Raw genomic sequence first — 18,211 nt, forward strand, 5'->3', positions numbered from 1 at the left:
TGAATCCAATTACAGCTGTATCATTTTCTGGGTCAAGTAAAATTGTGCAAAAGTTTTCAAACCTATAAAAAGAAAAGCAGAGGCTCAGTGTAATTCTAGGATCAGTTTCTTTCTCCCTAGCTGACATTACCCAACCTAGCCCCACATACACTGTGTACACTGAAAATGGGTTTCTCTCCCAAGAATTATCACTGGAAACAAAATCATTAAGAAAAAGAATGCATTGGCAGATAAATAGGCTTTCATTTCAGGAAATTTGGTCAAGTATTTGGCGGGGGGGTGCTGTGTGTAAGGATTGAGGGTGAGGGTGGCACACAGTGGATGCCAGGCCTGGCTCCACTCACTCTCTGTGCACCCTCCACCATCCCCCTCTGGACCTTCAACTACTCAAACTCAGTCCCCCTTTGCAGGGAAGGCCAGAATGGCAGAGATCTTGGAACTGACATAGGCTCATCCTCTCCTTCCAAACCCATACTCAGAGGCAGAAAACCTGTGCCATCCAAATAGAGTGTCATCTGAAGAGGTTGCCAATGTGGGTTATCCCCAGGCAAGACCTGCATCTATGGCTCTCCTGTGATCCCCTCTCCCTCACTCTGGCCTCCATTAAGTCTACGGAGAAGTTTGTAGATGAGACTATAGATATAATCCAGTCCTGGCATAGAGGAGCTAAGACATGGACAAGCTAAGGGATTTAAATGCCCTAAATGTCTCTTCCAGTCAACTCCTTCTCGAGCTCACAGAAAAGCTCAAGCAAGAGCAAGCAGCTCTAACAATAAGAGAATCTCTACCCACCTCCAACACACACACACACACACACACACACACACACACACTCTCTACTTGAGACCAAGGAAATCCACACCAGAAATTCTAAAATATGTTAAATAAATTTCACACTTTTAAAAATCAGGACTCCCTATTACAAACCTTGCTTTTTGGTACAAGAAATGGCTATTGAATCACAGTAACCTCTCCCTTTTAAAACTATGAGGATAATTTTTTGATTTCCCAGAGAGAGCCAGAGCATGCTTACACTAGCAACCATGCACATCAGATCATTGATAACCCCTTAATTAGGATTAAGCCGCCTGCTAACCTGAATTGAAATTCATTGATGTGATCCAGAGTTATTGAAAGACAGGATGCTTTTATCAAAAAAGGCTCTCCAAAACGCCCTCTTTCCATCCAGACTGAGCCTTTCCAGACTCAGAGCCAAGAGGCAGATGATGCTACCTCTTAGTACACGGGAGCCTACGTGACGTTGTTCTGCACTCGATACAATGAGATGGTCCACCTGGGGCCTGACACATGTAGCATCATTTCCAAACAGTGGAGGATTAAGATAGGGCCACCAGAAGCCATGAAAACCCAAGATGCAAAAACGTGCTTGGGTTCACTCATTACAAATGAGTTCTTTGGCTTCTCCGAGGAGCCACTCGAAGGTCACATCCACTTAAAATCCTTGGCTCAGGAGCTCCTTGTTGCTTTATTACCCAAGTCTATTAACATTTTTAGAGTAGCTGATGATGAAAATTCCAGCCAAATTTTTTCTCTTCGTGGGGTGGGAGGAAAAAAATACCAACGCGTGAGTCTATTTGAAATTGTTTTATGAATTTTAATCATAGCAAATGTGTTTTAACAGTAGTCATAAAATCAACATTACCACATATACAAAGGACAAGACACCAGTTTGGCATACAAAAATACCATATATTAAAATTGGGCTCATTGGAAAAACTCAGGACTTACTAAGACACCATCTACAACAGAGAGAGCAAGCAAGAATGCTTTTAAGACATTCAGATTTATAAACAGCAGCTTGATATCCTCTTTACAAAGTCAATATTTGGCAACATTTGGACAATATTTTCTACACAGCCCAGCAGCTCATTCATCTGTGGGGCTATTTGGCCCTTTAAAAGAAAAGCTCCTAAAATAAATAATCCACATAATTGTAAATGAAACATGTCAAGGACTTGAGTTATCAGCCTCTGAGCAGCATTCATCTAGCCACTTGACTGGAGTATTAGTTATCAAGAGGGCCAGGGAACCCACCAGTGGAGCCGAAAGATTGGCAGGAACCCCGTGCAGCAGCTGCACGGCTTACGTCGGGAGTTTGTGTCCACCCCACGCTGAAACCAGCTTCCTCACCTGCAACTGTCAAGTGAGGCAAACAGGAACAAGTGGTGGAATAAAAAAATATAATAAATGACGACAACCAGGATAGAAACCAAAATCTTCTTGACTGAGTCTTCCCAACGGTATTAACCTATTCAAGTCAGGATACATCCAGGTCCGGGCATTGCATTCCGCAGTGGAGAGGATGTTATTAGCATTAATCTGCAATGACTCAGCAACCAACTAGGGAGCAGGCTCTGAAACTGTCTAGTGTGCTGAGGACCCACTGGGGCCTCCTTGGATCCTCTCATCAGCTGAGCACATTCCCTATGTCTTCAACGTAAACATCCTGAATTGAATTTGGTAGCCATGCTGGAATGACAGATTGTGCTTAGCTAAGTTATTCCTAGTTGTCTTGTGTTTCTTTCTTCAGCTGGTTTCTGCCACAACTTACCTTCAGCTCCTATATATTGTGTTTGGAGCTCTAATCCCATTACGGATTTCCTCTCCCTTTATGCAAGTATCTTCTCACTCTCTGGGCATATCTACCTTTCTGTTGCTACAGACCCAAGGCCACATCTCCACCTCTCCCACACCTCTCCCTCCACCTCTCTGGGTTGTCTCTCAGCCAGGAAAATCCAACCAGGAATTTTCTGAAGCACAGTGTAAGATACCTGCTACTCAGTTCTCCCGCTGTTTAAATAGAGATGACATAGATTTTAACTGTTCCCCTGTAAGGGGCATTTGCCTCATCTATTTCCTGCTTCTTAGAGCCCATGTGCCTTTCCCACCATCATATCTAACTGTCTACTTCTGGATTCTCAAAAAGCAAATGTCAAATTAAAACTGAACATCCCTTTGGAAAATTCTTGTTAAAATAACCCAGTAACTCACACCTCAAGGAGACTACATAAGACTTCTACATGGGCTACTAGCCCTGCATCCCATGATGATGAATTTAGAGCAGTGTTCTAGAAGAACAGAGACAGCTATAAGAAAACACCCCCAGAAGAACAAAGAAAATACACGCTATTGCAGACTTCAAGAGACCCCCTCAGTTCTTTGCCCCAAATATTACTGATTGTCCCTAAAAAGATGATAATATGAATAGTATCAAAAACCTTAGACTAGAATAGTAAAGTCCAGCTAACGAGATGAGTGTTTTTAAGCACCACTATATCATAAGTAAGATATACATAGTGGGATACCCCAGGCAGTGAATCCTGAAAAAAAAAAATCATTGGCCCAACTGTGCAAGGAAACTTGTGCAGAAAAATCGGAGCCATATTGCAAGAGTTCAGGAATAATGGTGCTCCACCCAGGACCACTTGAACAGAGCCAAAAAATAAGTCATTTGAGAGAGAGAAATTAAATGCCCCACCTGCTTAATGATCAATGGCTTTCCAATGAAATGTATACAGTAGATGCCACCTCTTCAAATATTTGAAAAGTCTCAAGAGTTTAGTTATATACACTCCCAAAGATAGTTGGTTTGACATAATGTGTGCAGCCAATAGCATTTGTTAAGATATTAACATCTAAATTCAACATTGTATAATCCATGAACTGGAAAACATGACTAACATTCTTTACTTGATTTTTTAACTCCTATTATAGCTAAATCATGTGTGTGTGTATCTAGATATATATATCTATACCTATCTGTGTCGGTATAGTTATATATCAACATATAGTAAATCAACTGTGTCAGAAAAATCAATGGCTTGAATTTCCACTTATTTTTTAGACGTATTTCACATTGAACAAAATTCAGTAACTGATCATCATCACTTCTGAAATAGACTACTACTTTCAAAACATCACTGAATTATCTTGACTATCTCATTCTTCTTTGGAGTTTCTGTTTTGGTAACGATTACTTTGTGGGTGACATTTTACTGAGAATGATGGAAATGGCAATGAACAGCCTCTCCTTCTAGGTCAAGGATGACAGATCAACTGACTGATGACACTTCTTGTGTGGAAACAAAATGCTGACTGGTTGGCAGCATTTTTCTCAGAGAAGATAGAAATTCAAAACATTTGCATATCCCTTATCTCATATCAATAAACTGTGGATCTCTAACTTCCTCTTAAGTCTAAAGAAAAATGACCATTTGTGCAAAAAAAGTTTTAAAGACAAGCTAAAAAGAACAGTCATGCTCACTGATGAGTTTTAGAAAAAAGAAATCAACCCAATTCTGCTAAACTGAAGCACATGCACTTGGTTTACATTACATTAAGAAACAATAAAAAGCATACTAACTAATTTTGATACAGTGCATGTTTTCAAATAAAGCAATGGGAACTCTTCAAATCAAAATCTAGACTAGAGTAAATACTGGACTATCAGGAAGAGTCTGATCTTTCTATGAAAATATATCCCAAACTGAATTTTCTGCTTCCTTTTATTTACTTAGAAAGCAATTTTAGTAAGTAATAATGCTCAAGTCTTTAAATTCCATGAGCAATGTCTTTTAATGTACAAAAAAAGTGCCTTTGTGCAAGGCTTCAAATCTCCAATTCTTTCAGTGATAACTAAAATAAAAACCCAAATAAGACTAAAAATGTCAAATCTCACTCTAAAAATAGTACCTATGTTTTAGCCTGGAATATGAAAAATGATGGCCACCTATACCCAAACCAAATACAACAACCAGCTGGTCGACTTTAAAGGCAAACAGAAACACTTTCTATGAACACTACAAAACGTGCTTGCTCTTATATTTCACATCTTACTAATGCAGCAGGGAAGTTTGGGTAAGATGTTGAATGTGAAAGGGATTTCATTAGTTTTTTTTTTTTCTGTAACATTTACTTTTGGGCCACAAGACCCTAAACACACTTTGACAGTACAGGTCATGCATAGCTTGCAAGTCAAATGTTTTACAGCTACTGTCTAACTACTATTTTTGGACAATAGATTCACATGCAGCTAATGATCCCAGAAAAGGGGCTTCATAAAGCACTCTTGAAGCTTCACTGATCATTCCTTGGCCCAGAGTATCTAAGTAATAAACCTAAAGGGCAATCAATGAACTTTTTTACTGTCATACGTGCGATCATATAGTTTTTAAGCCCAGAGAGGAATTTTTTTTTTCAGCCAACTACATGTTACTAAACCACAAACTGTCTTCTTAGCCTTAACTCTGTTACTCCATTAACACTTTGATGCTAGATCCCATCGCACAACCATCCCGGATTGCACTGTTCAGTATGGTAGCCACTGGCCATATGTGAGTGACTAAATCTAAATAACTTAAATAAAATACAAAATCCAGTTTCTCAGTAGTACTAACCCCATTTCAATTGCCCAAAAGCCAATGTGGCTAGTGGCTACTGTACTGGACAGCATAGGTCATAGAACATTTCCATCATCCGAGAAAGTTCTCTTGAACAGTGCCAATCTAGAAGATCCCAAGGGCTGCACTAGCACACGGTTTAACCTTCAAGGGACCTGCTCTTAAGTCATGTGCAAGATTAAACTTAATTATATTCTTAAGGAAAATACCTTATCGCTTTCTGATCATAAAGTATGACTGGAACTGAGAAGTGATTTGCCTTCTCATCACAGCTTATGCCCCAGGTCATTATACAAAAATTTTCCAAAGACAATGCTTTTTAACAGCATACTTGGCTCTACTTAACATATTAAGCATTCTATTGCTTATGTCAAGATCATTAATAAAGATGAAAATTCATGCTTCTTACAGTTTACTATTTACACAACACTCACTGTCCTTTACATCTAAGGGGAAGAGGGGAGAAACTAATGGTTTGCACTTTAAAACATTTAAATCACATGGTTTTCCTTAAATGTCTATACTCTTCCTTAAACCAATCCTCCTTTCATTTCCCAGAGAAGTAGACGCTAACTAAAATGAATATATAAATCTACAACAACAACAGAAAACTTACAGCAATAGTTGAGTTAGTAAAGCGTATTCATCCACCCTGAAAAGGATCAGAGGCCAATAGAGATGTCAACAGGCCTAAGAAGGAGCAAGAGGAATCTGAAGTGTGAAGTTCTTGTCTCCCTTTCGCTGCAAAATTACAAGCTGCCACACACCTCTGTGGGCCTCGGTGGACTCATCGACAACGTGAAGCCACCAGAGGTTGCTTCCAGCTCTAACTTTCTGTGCTTTCAGTTGTGATTTTCTCTACGGATGTGCAACTGTGAATTCTGGCTGATTGTGTCACTGGACTTTTGTCACATGGGGTAGAGGCATTGTTAGCGTCATGGGTAAATGCCAGAAAAGGCCAGAGCAACAGGATGCCAAATAACATTAAAACATCATTAAGTCTATAAAAATTCTATCTGGCAGGCTGAGACATCACATACACACACACATACACACACACACGTGCTTGAACGCACACCCTAACAAGCAAATGGACTAATAACTGCAGGTAGAATCCATTTAAACAATGTTTCTTACGTCAGTAAGATTCACACAAAAAATTCTGATTTGGGTTGTTATTGTTCCCTTAAATTATAAAGTCAAGAATCTATCATAGAGCCGATTAATTTTGCACTGCTTAATCACAGCTCTAGCATGGGACTCTTTTGAAGTAAAAGTTACATGGACATTGTTACCCTACAGCTGTGCACTAAGAAACACAGGTGCTATATCATCACACACATTAGTGTCTATATGTAACCTACTTAACATGTAGAACTCTACCACATACTACACTACAGAGCCAGTCATTTCATACTGTACATAAATGTATGTAGATATCATTCACAAAACTAATTTGAATATGGCATGGCTTAAAATTGCAACGCTAAAGTCCATCTGAAATGTAGCATTCTTAATGCAACATTTCTGTGGGGTTTTTTTCCCAAGAGGAATAGAAATTAGGTCAGACATGCATTAGGGCAGCCTGGAGAGTCTGAGAAATTGACACTAACCCAAGAGTATACTATGTTACGTAATAGAGGATAGTATTCAGCTAATATGATACCTAAATTATTAATACCAAATAAATCCTAGATTATTCATTGTATAATGCCCAATAGCTTACACAATAAAATGGCATTTTAACCTAATTTCTACTTTGAGCTTTCAAATACATTTCCTAAAGGTCTTATGACAAATTTGAAAGATCTGAAAAATCTGAGTTCATATTTTTATATTGAATCCTCACACCAAAGAACAGTGTTAGCTTTGAATTCTAGTCATTACATTGTCATTTTATCTCAAATTCCATCACTTTAATGTGCATATTTTGTGCTGCTCAAAGGTAATAGTTAGCATATAAGTAAATTAAATTATCTCAATGTTACAGGGCTACTTCTAGCCTTGCTTTTTGGAACTGTCATGCTCATCTTTCCCTTCCCCTATTTTCATGGATTCAGTGGAACATAAACAGATATATTTACGAGAGGAGTCCTGGTTACATATCACTTGCTTCATGAATTCCATAAAAAGAAATTAGAAGAGAACTGTAAAGCTCACAGCTATCTCTGAATGCACACACATCTCGGCATAGGAATTTATCATTTGATACCAGCAGATCTTTTTTCCTGAGCATTTACAGACCATTACACATTTAAGAATATTTGAGAATTTATGATGAACTGGTCCACTTAAATTAGGAATGTAAGTTGTTAGTTTACTTTTCCACTTTTCTCAATAAAAACATATTTTGAAATACAAGAGATTTCCTCACTTATACCAACAAGAGGAAACTGGAATTCTAAATGGTTTAACTCTCATGCAAAAATATGTTTCAAAAAACCATGGACTGTCTATTAAAATGCCAGCCCAGGTTTGTCCTCCATTAACAACACTCATGGCTATTACAATACCCCAAAACTGGGAGACAAGATAGACTCTTCTGTTAATCTCTAACTGTGCCTCATAGAATACAGGACTTGAATGCACAGAAGAGGAACAAGTGTTGGAAGTGACCTGTGACAGCTCACTGGGAGTGTCTTGGTGCCCATGAGGTGGTCACCATTTCAGACCCTGGACTCATTCGCACCCACAAAGTCTTACTCTCGGGATTCTTCTGAAAAGATTCAAAACCTGAGGTAAATCAAATTACACACACACACACACACACACACACACACAAATACACGATATTTACATTTAAAATTCTTATTTTGTGAGATGGCTTGAGAAAAACTGGCATACAAGTTTCCCGTGGGGTTAGGCATTTCTCATTATTACTCAGTTTATTGCTCCCCTGTTGGGCTTTCAGTTTAATAAACACATAGCAAGCTCTAACTACAAGGGAAGAAAAATGAAGGTACATGACAAAACACAACACACTGGAAACACTTGTTCAAATATTTTCTTCAAAAAACAACTGTCCACTTAACTTACTTTAATTTGGGTGTCATTCAAAAAGTAAAAAAAAAAAGCCTTAGCAACTAAATGAAGACTGGGTTTCATTTAAAAAAAGGAAAGAAACCAGCACTGCATGTCATCGCTGAAATTTTACACAGATTCTCAGGTTTAATTCTACTCGTATACATAGCATCTTTGTTTTAATCTACCACATTTAGAGAAGATCACATTGTACGCACTGGCACAATTTAACATCTAAGTAGAATATGTCTATCTTGTCATATGATTTTGAAAAATCATAAATTACAGTCCATTTAATAAATGATTATGAGGATACATGCAATCGTCTTCAAAGCTGTTGCCATCAATACCCAGAGCGATCTTGCTGGTATCTTGTTGAGAGCTCACACTCTGCCCCTCGTGTCAGTCTTCGGGTAATCAGATGGCAACCCAGAGGCCAGCGCTCGGCACCAAATGATCAGCGTCGCCCCCCATCTCCTCACCACGACCCCATCACCAACACCCGCTCAACCCCTAGTTGGCACCCACAAGAGACTCCCCGCAGCCCTCTTCAGCCACAGGATATCACAGTGAAGCGCTTAGAAATGCAAGACATGTTGTGCAGCACGATGCCGAGAAGGAAGACCAGGACGCAGGCCACCAAGATCACAGTGCACACCCCGGACCAGGTGGAGCTTTTCACCACACCCCGCCTGTCTTGCTCCTCCTCCACCGCCTCCTGGGGAGCCCCGCCTTGCAGAGGCTGCTGTTCAGCAGGGATGGTCACCACGGTGACAGACTTCTGCTGGCTCCCAGGCAGCAGGCGGCAGCCCATGTCTCCGGGCAGCAGCGCTCGCTCCTTGGAGATGGGCAGGGGCAGCATGTAGCACCCATTGCTGGGAAGTTTGATGAAGACTGGGGTGTGCTCGGAAGTGTGTGGGATGGCAATGACAGCAAGGACCTCGGGGTCATCAGGGAGCTGCGACACGGAGAAGCCCGGCGGCAGCTTGGTGATGCCCCGGCACCAGGGGCACCTCACATCCTTCTGGCTCGTCCTCATCTGCTGGAGGCACACCGAGCAGCAGGTGTGTTTGCAATCCAGCAACTTGGGCCTTCGCCGGGGGCTGTAATAATTGAAACAGATCTGACATTCCAGCAAAGAATCTTGGGAGAGCGTCTCCATCGTGGACCGTGAGCAGAAAGGTCAAGGCCAAGGGGAAGGAGATTGTTCTGAGTCCACCACTCCGGCACCTTCCTTCTTCGAGTCTTTCCAAAGTCGTGAGGTGGTGGGGGAGCTCAGAGGCAGCGAGCATACTCAGGTGTGTTCATTTCTGAAGGAGACAAAAAATGCAAACAAAGTTAATTATTTCAAACAAGCTGAGATGTCAGCATATCTGACGGATTTGTACCACTGCTCAAAAGTCTCGGCACTGGGTCAAAAGTGTAAAACTTTCCAAATTGTGAGACTGTAGGATTCCCATAACGTCCAGTGGAAGGTGAATGAGTTGTCTCAGATGGCCTGTCACGGTGACTACTTTGCTCATTTCTAAAGAAACGAATACCTCTGGGGGGATATAAGATGCCCCCATATTTCATAAAGAGGGAGTCTGTTGTTTCTGCATTGTACATTTCAGTGGTCCTGGATTGTTTTTCTAAATACACTGGAGCAATTCTCTTGCTTCCAAACAGTTGATAGCATTTCCTAAAAGTAAATTTCTTTCCTTAGATCTTCTTATCTTCTTTTTCTGACTCTACTTACCCTCCTATAAGCATTCATTGCCAGATGCGGGCAACTTCACAAATCTAGGTACTTCATGTAACTAGCTTGCTCACTTTATCTGGGTTAGGACCGTTCCTCTCTCATAGGTAATTAAAAGGACGCCACCAAAGAAGCAAACGCAGCCATCTGTTATCTTTTCCACCCAATCAATTGAACCAGGGTAATTCTCATCAACTGGTTTTAAATAAGACAAAAACAAAACAAAAAAAGACCAACACAACAACAAAACCAGCAGCAACAATGAACCTTCAGGTAGCTGGGGTCACAAAGGCACACAGACCACTAGGATTTCTCAGTCAGTTCTTTTAATTTCTATTTAGGCTTGCATCAAGTAACATGACTACAAGCAAATACTATTAATTCACTGATCATAATCAAGTATTATATAGTGAAAGTTGTCAGAGAGGACTAGCAGGCAGCCTTCACCATAAAAAAAAAAGTGTTAGCCTCCTGGTATGGAAACAAGGCAGAGTAACTGAGTTCAACTTAAGTGGGGTTTGAGGCACCCCGAGTGCTCCAGCAGTATTTCAATAAAGACTGCCCAACCCTGTTTCTTATCGAAAGCATCCAAATTATGTGTCTCTGGATGGAGCCACAATGACGCTGGAAAGAACTATTCAACCACTATTGCAGAAATAATTGCTAGTCCTAGAATCCTACCTACAGCCAGAGGCAGGAGCTAATAACACAGAAAAGTTTCTTCACATTTTTCTCAAAAAACGAACTCTTTTCTCTCTAACTTCTTTTGTGAAATTAAGAATGCACTCCTCCCCAATGACACACAATTTGTTAAAATCAAAATTGAGAATTCAAAAAAAGTTACGTTTAAAGTCAAAAATAATCACTGATAAAAATTAACAGTGACGATCAAAAGAGCAACATATTTTAAAATATTTTAGCTATAGTAAGAGCACCCAAATTAAGTTATTGAAAGTAAAATATAGTAATATAGCATTCAGAAAGCTCATATCATAATCAACTGCTTATCTATCCACTAATTCAGGAAATATTTATTGGATAATTGAAATTTACTAAGAGTAGAACTTAAATGTTCTCACCAAAAAAAGGATAACTATGTGAAGTGATGGACATGTTAATCAACTCGATGGAGGGAAGCCTTTCACAAGATGTATGTCAGATCACCACGACGTACACTTTAAATATCTTACAATTTTATTTGTCAATTATATCTCAGTAAAGCTGAAAAAAAATAAAAATAAAGAAATATCTATTGAGTATCTATCATGCATTAAGCACAATGCTAGCTACTATAGGACATAAAGATGAATCAGACCCAAATCCTACTCTTAAGCAATTTAAAGTTAGGTAAGAATAAACAAATGAATATATTTTCTCTTCCATTTGCTTATTCATTCAAATTCTCATTGAATATCTACCATGTGTCAAGCATTAAGGTATCTATTTTTGTCCCTTGTAATAAGACCTTGTCACTGCCCATAAGAAACTCTCAGCCTGGAGATACTCAAACAGTTATGCACATAAACGGTTGTAATATAAATACAAAGTGATACACGCCATACAGGAGCTGGAGAAGTCAGGGACGGCTCAATGAAAAATCTGGATTATGGAGAGGATTTAGACATGTAAAATCTGGGGACAGGTTATTTTCAGGTTCAGAAATCAGCATGAGCCAAGGGAAGGAGGTGAGCAATTACAGAATGATTTCTATACTCTGGCTGTGACACACTGGCTAGAAGGTTTTTTCTAATACAAGAGTAACTTACAGATGACGTCTCTAAGAGTTTTATAGTTTTAGCTCTTACGTTTAGGCTTTTGATACAGATGGCTTTTAAAGAAACAGAATTCTCAGGGACCTGCCATCACCCTCCCAGAGGCCCAGCCAGGGAGAGCAGGTGGCACAGGGAGGGGAGAGATGAGCGTAGCCAGGCACAGGCCACAGGCCACAGAAGACAGACCATGGAAGCCTCGAGTGCTGGGCCAAGGATGTGGGACTTTCTAGTGGGCAATGGGAAAACACCAGAAAGGGGTAGAGCACGAGAATGATTCATCAGGCAGCTATACTCAGGATAGACTGGAAAGACCTGCTGGAGGCCATTATAATATTAGATAAGAGGTAATGAGTCGCTGAAGTAAACAGTGGCAATTACGATGGGGAGATGAAAACTGCTGAGAGGTCTTACAGAAGTCGAGTGGGATCTGGCAGTGTATCACAATGAGGTTGTAAAGGGAGTGAAGTCTTGAGACGAGGGCGGTATCATTAAGAGAAATAGGGATCACAAAGAGAATGACAATGAGTTCTGTTTTGGCCATATTCCATGTGAGGTGTGAGAAGATAGAAAAAAATAAGTTATTCAGGAAGATATTAAAGAGCTAAAAAGAAGCTGAAAATGTGGGGCTGATATTGCAGAGAAAAGTCAGGACTGGACCTAAGAGATCTGGGTGGCATCCACAAAAAACAGATACCAGCCAGGCAAAACAGCACAGAGACCCTGAGAGAGCACTTATGTTTAGCCTGGTCAAAAGGAAGAACAGGGCCAGAAGTAGGGGGAAACCCATCAATGTTTCCCAGCCTGTATTCCAGGCAAGCGAGTTCCAAGCAGCATAAGGTTACAGGGAGTGAACATTAAGAAAAGACTTCGGGTGTCAGCCCTGTGGTGTAGTGGTTAAGTTCGGCAAGCTCCACTTTGGCGGCTTGGGTTCGTGGGTTTGGATCCCAGGTGTGGACCCACACCACTTGTCAGCCATGCTGTGGCAGTGTCCCACATACAAAGTGAAGGAAGACTGGTACAGATGTTAGCTTAGGGCTAACCTTCCTCAGCAAGGGAAGGAAGGAAGGAAAGGAAGAAAGAAAGAAAAGACTTCAGGGTTCAGCGACAAGGAGGTCACTAATATTTTTGAGAGTGGTCTTAGCAAAGTCTCAGGGCTATGATGGAGACTCCAGGGGGCTCATCTGTGACGGATAGAGTCTCCTGTGAGGTAATGTGAAGTAAAGGAGTAGGATGGTAGCTTGGAGAGAAGAGAATCAAGGAATGCTTCTTTTAATTTTCAGAACAGAAACATTTGAACAAAGAGGGGCAGACGAGACAAGTTAGGGTGCTCAAAGCCAGATGGTCTGGTCTGTGCTGTCCAATACGGTGACCATCAGCCACAGGTGCAAGTGGAGGGTAGTGTGTGGAGCTTAGAAAGGGGAAAATGTGTGGACTGCTGCAGTGGGGAATAGAGAAAGGAAGCAGAAATCCCCAATGTGTTAGCAACTAGGGTAGAATTCTTCTACTTATATACCCAAGGTATTGAATTTATTTTTTCTTAAAAAAACAAAAACAAAATACAAGGGTTGCTGGCAAATCTTGGCAAATGCTCTTATCTATCCTTACTGTTAAAGCCCATCAACAGAGATCAGGCCATAATATTATACATCATAGGGAGATGTGAAGGGGAGAGGATTGATCACTTTGAGCAACGGTGGCAGAAACGACAAAATTGAGGGGTGTAGGAATAAAAGCACAGATTCCTGCATTTTTATGAATTTGGAGAGAGCTTTCTTTAACAATGGTACTCAGGACAACCAACTTCAATGTAAATGGAGTCGGGAACAAAAAATGTTCCGTGACCATCAATTTATTTCTTTTGTTTGTTTGTTTGTTTGTTTGGTTAGGAAGATTGGCCCTGAGCTAATGTCTGTTGCCAATCTTCCTCTTTTTGCTTAGGAAGATTGGCCCTGAGCTAACATCTGTGCCCATCTTCCTCTATTTTGTACGGGGGACACCACCACAGCATGGCGTGATGAGCAGTGTGTAGGTCCACACCTAGGATCCCAACCTGTGAACCCCAGGCCGCTGAAGTGGAGTGCATGAACTTAACCACTACGCAACTGGGCCAGCTCCCATCAATTTATTTCTTAACCTTCTTTCCAATACAAAAATATGGGAAGCAGCTTAGCAGAGTGGGAAGAATAGGGGCTTTAGCCTCAAAGAATCTTGGGTCAAATCCTTGCTCTAACACTACCAACTGTGACCCTGGCACATGTCATTTAACTTCTCGGGAGCCTGCTGCCTCACCAGCCAAGCAGGGATGAAGGAGTTGCGGCTGAAGGTCAAATGAGTTCAAAGAGTTCAGGACGGCCATGTAGTGAAGGGCTCAGGGAGCGCTGGGGCTGGTTCTCTCCTCCCTCCCAACTCTCCCGACAGCGCTGTGTGTGATCCGCCCAGAGGTACTTCCTGGCTCTCAAAGAACTGCCATTTTGAACAGCTTGGGAGGAGGCATGCAAGTGTTCTCCTTGGCTCTTTCCCAAGACCTGCCACACCATCATTTTTCAACAAAACCAACATGGAATTTTATTCATGAATTTATGTCCCAAGTAATGTTCACTTAATTGCTGTTGAGCTCCCTTAAAATTAGATTATACTACTCAATTTCCAGCTCTATCCAAGTCAGCTCTAGGCCTGACAACACAGGCTGAGCACAAAAGCAGAATGGGAAAACAGTTCCTATTTTCCGTGCTCAGCCACTCAAGCCATTTTCACAGCAGCCTCTCTGATTTACACACTGATTTGTTCTATATTAAGCCAGCCTGTACTGCATTCCAGTTTATTTTCTGGAGCATAACTAGTAATGATGATGATTAGTTAGGTAAAGAGAAGAAAATTTATGAGGCTATGGACCAAAGCTAATGATGAATCATTCTTTCTCCTTTTCATCATAAACTCGAAAGATGTGAGTCAACTATAGAAGAAAGGGAATGGAAACAAGGTCCACGTAGGCTGGAAGAGAAACTCAAAGAGTTCCTGGTCAAATGCGTTAGATGCAAGCACACACTGACTACTGCTTTAGGAACTTGTGTTTGGCAAGATATAATGCTCAAATAAAATACTGATTAAATTTAAAAGGAAAGAACACTTCGGTAGAATGCATAAGAACAAGTATATACAGTCACGCAACGCTTAACGACGGGGAATTGTTAGGCGATTTTGTCACTGTGCGAACATCATAGAGTGTACCTACACAAACCTAGATGGTATAGGCTACTACACACCTAGGCTACATGGTACTAATCTTATGGGATCACCGTCGTATATGCGGTCCCTCACTGACTGAAACACCACTATGTGGCACATGACTGTACTGAAACATATTGGAACCATTTTTAAACGTCACTATAATTTATTTTGAAAGAACCTAAAGTAAAGATCAAAAAACAGACCACAAAAAGAGGAACAGCAGCGAAGGGAGGGCATTCTCAAAATAATTATGGCTTACAAGATAGAACTTATTTTCTAACATATCTTTATAAAACGGTACTTAGTTTCATAAATAATATCAATTGTACAACATGCAGATGAAAGGTCTTGAGTAATCACTGAACTCGACATTAATGCATGCCTTGGTTTTAAACACTTTAAAAAATGGATTGAAATTTAGATAAATGGAGAGAGGCATGATTTGGGGAGAAAATGCCAAAAACCAAAGGGTATGTGTGGTGTGTTTCTGTTGTTGTTTGGGCGCAGCGGATAGTGGGCACTTTACAACATCGATATATTTTCACAAAATAAAATTTCTTCTTTTTTTAACCTATATAATTTTAAGCACCTTTATAAAAGGTCCGTGGTGTGATAAATGCTCCCATGAATTTAGTGGGTAGTAAAACAGCTACGGTCTCCAACATTGAATTTTCATAGTCCCAGTTGCTTTTAGAAGTCCAGGCACACGAGGATAAAAAAGTCAACGAAATAAATAATCCAGATAATTTTACTCTGCTTATACTCTTAAGACTCTTCATACATTCTGATTTAGATCTGTGACAGTGGCATTAATTATAATGCCTCTCCCTCAGAACTGTGGCATGAACTGACATTGATTACATCTGGTTGACCTTGAATTGTTCCATTTGATGGTCTACGTAAGGACCTTAAATTCAATGGTTGTGTTGAGAAAAATCTCAAAGTCAGACGTTAAACTAGACACTATACCGCTTTTCCTTATTCTATTGAAATAGCATGCCTTTCTAATGCAGGCCATTTACCTCATTCTTCAAGAAAATGTAAATATTTGAAACGAGATTAAACAAAATAATTACAATTCCATTTAATTTGGTATTTCAACTGGCAAGACCACTCAGTTACATTAGATCTTAGCAAACACTCCAATTAGTGGCAAGAATGGGAATGGCCTGGTGGTGACAGATGTCACTGACTTTCGGTTCTCTGGTAGCAGAGAGCAATCTTTTCAGGACACACTTGCCTAATACATGTAGAGTCCAACTGGTGTAACTATAGTCTTCACCTTAATGGAGAAGGCAGTGGATTCCAGGACTCTGACAAACCTCAAATGAGAATTCCATTGGCCCAAGCTCTAACATTTGTGCTGTTTCCTCCTATGACCATCCTGGTTTGCCATATTTGATGATGCAAAGAATCCAGAAAGTGAAAAGTGCCACTTAAAAGTCTTGGATGACCAAGGGGGATGGGGTAGGGGATGGTGACAGTGCTGGAGGCAGACTGGCCTTGGTAGCAGGCACAAGCACGATGGGACAGAGAGTTCAGTGGTTGAACAGGCAGGGAGCAGCACACTGGCCAGAATACCAAGGTCAGCCCAGGGACTTGCCACTCAACCAAAGGACTGGCCCTGCCAGCACTGCCCACTGAGAAATTGCAGGCCCCATGGACCTGGCCACAGGGTAAGTGGTGTCTTTGTCTGCACATGCCAGTTCTACTGCTGCGAAAACACAACTAACCAAGCAGCTGAAACTGAACCATAGTCTCCAGTGATGTATTTACACAGGAGCATTTCATTTACACGGGAGCATTTCATTTAAGTCAAATTAGGGAAACGATGAATGAATTTGACCCATCCACAGCTCGGTAATGCATATTTAAAAAAGTATACTGGAATCAAGACATTTTTAGCAATTAAAGCCAAACTTCAGTATTGCCATGAGTGACGATAACCACTGGTTTTTGTTGGTTTGTTTTAATATCTAATCAGACAATCATTACTATTAGGGATCAAGAGATGAGGATTTGGCTCTAATTCTACCTGTAAGTAGATGGGTTACTTTAAGCAAATCACCTCTCCATGACCCGCAGTGTCCTCCCCTGTGAAGACACTGGACTACATGATCCCCTAGAGTGCCTTCTAGTAAAAATAATTCTATGACCTAAGTAATTGCTAAACACACTCTTGGGTTTCCGACAGCATGACAGAGCTGTCAGGCTGTTTGTTCCACGCTTATCATACCCGACAGATAATTTATAAATATTATCTCTTAATGATCTCACAAGAATGCACATTTATGTGAGACAGTGGGCATCTAAAATAAATGGGAAGCAACCTACATTAAAAATTTCTTCCTTGATGCCTTTGGTTTAATGAATGAGCCCAACTAGAGCACACACCCTATAGCAACAACCACAACTTTGATTTTTAGCAACATAAGAATAACTATTTTATGTCTAATCAATAACCTTCTCAGATCAAGTAAGATTTCCCTATTATCCAAACTTGCTACTAGGTAAGGGTGGTCCCAACTCTCCTTTGAAAAGAAGCCTGCACGGCTGTCCAGCTCATACCAAGGTTACAAGGCCAAGAGGCCAAAGTTAACACCAGCATTAATCAGACACACTGCTTCATCTTCACTTGCTCTGATGACCCAGTGACAGCAAAAAAAAAAAAAAATAGCGGATGGTCATAAAAGCAGGGAAGAGATATAAAAGTATGTCAGGGGACCCCAGGCTCCCTGAAGAGCGGAGATGATAAAAGATGCCATTAGACAGGCAGAGCAAAGGGAAAATGATCAATTACCCCAATTCCTAGGATTCTGAGTAGAGCTGAAGGAACAGACAAGTCAGGCACATAAGTAAAGTCAAAGAAATGGAAAACAAACAAAATTCCTAAGTCTTCTCAACAGTTGGACATATACTAAGGCAAAATATGTAGTGAGAGGTAAACAAATATTTACGGGGAACCCACTGAGGCCAAGCATTACTCAAGGCACTGGGGACACCATGGCAGAGAAGAGTCTCTGCCCTCCAGG

At 40.7% G+C, this 18,211-nt stretch overlaps 1 protein-coding gene across 11 annotated transcripts in view; it reads right to left on the bottom strand.

Annotated features, from left to right (window-relative positions):
- Positions 1-1,590: 1,590 nt before the first annotated feature.
- Positions 1,591-18,211, bottom strand: part of RNF152 (ring finger protein 152) — a 76,246-nt gene continuing 59,625 nt past the window's right edge. For 10 of the 11 annotated variants that reach the window (XM_087439309.1, XM_004422596.3, XM_087439304.1 and 7 more), the window contains one exon: positions 1,591-9,751. In XM_087439309.1, coding sequence (XP_087295435.1) covers positions 8,992-9,603 — 612 coding nt within the window. In that variant the 5' untranslated portion in view covers positions 9,604-9,751 and the 3' untranslated portion in view covers positions 1,591-8,991. Of the gene's footprint in view, positions 9,752-11,258; positions 11,401-18,211 lie in introns of all 11 variants that reach the window. The other variant, XM_087439301.1, reaches the window with a different exon arrangement.

This window comes from Ceratotherium simum, chromosome 14 (assembly GCF_057802395.1).
Source record: "Ceratotherium simum simum isolate JZ-2026a chromosome 14, ASM5780239v1, whole genome shotgun sequence".
In the NCBI taxonomy this organism is placed as follows: domain Eukaryota; kingdom Metazoa; phylum Chordata; class Mammalia; order Perissodactyla; family Rhinocerotidae; genus Ceratotherium; species Ceratotherium simum.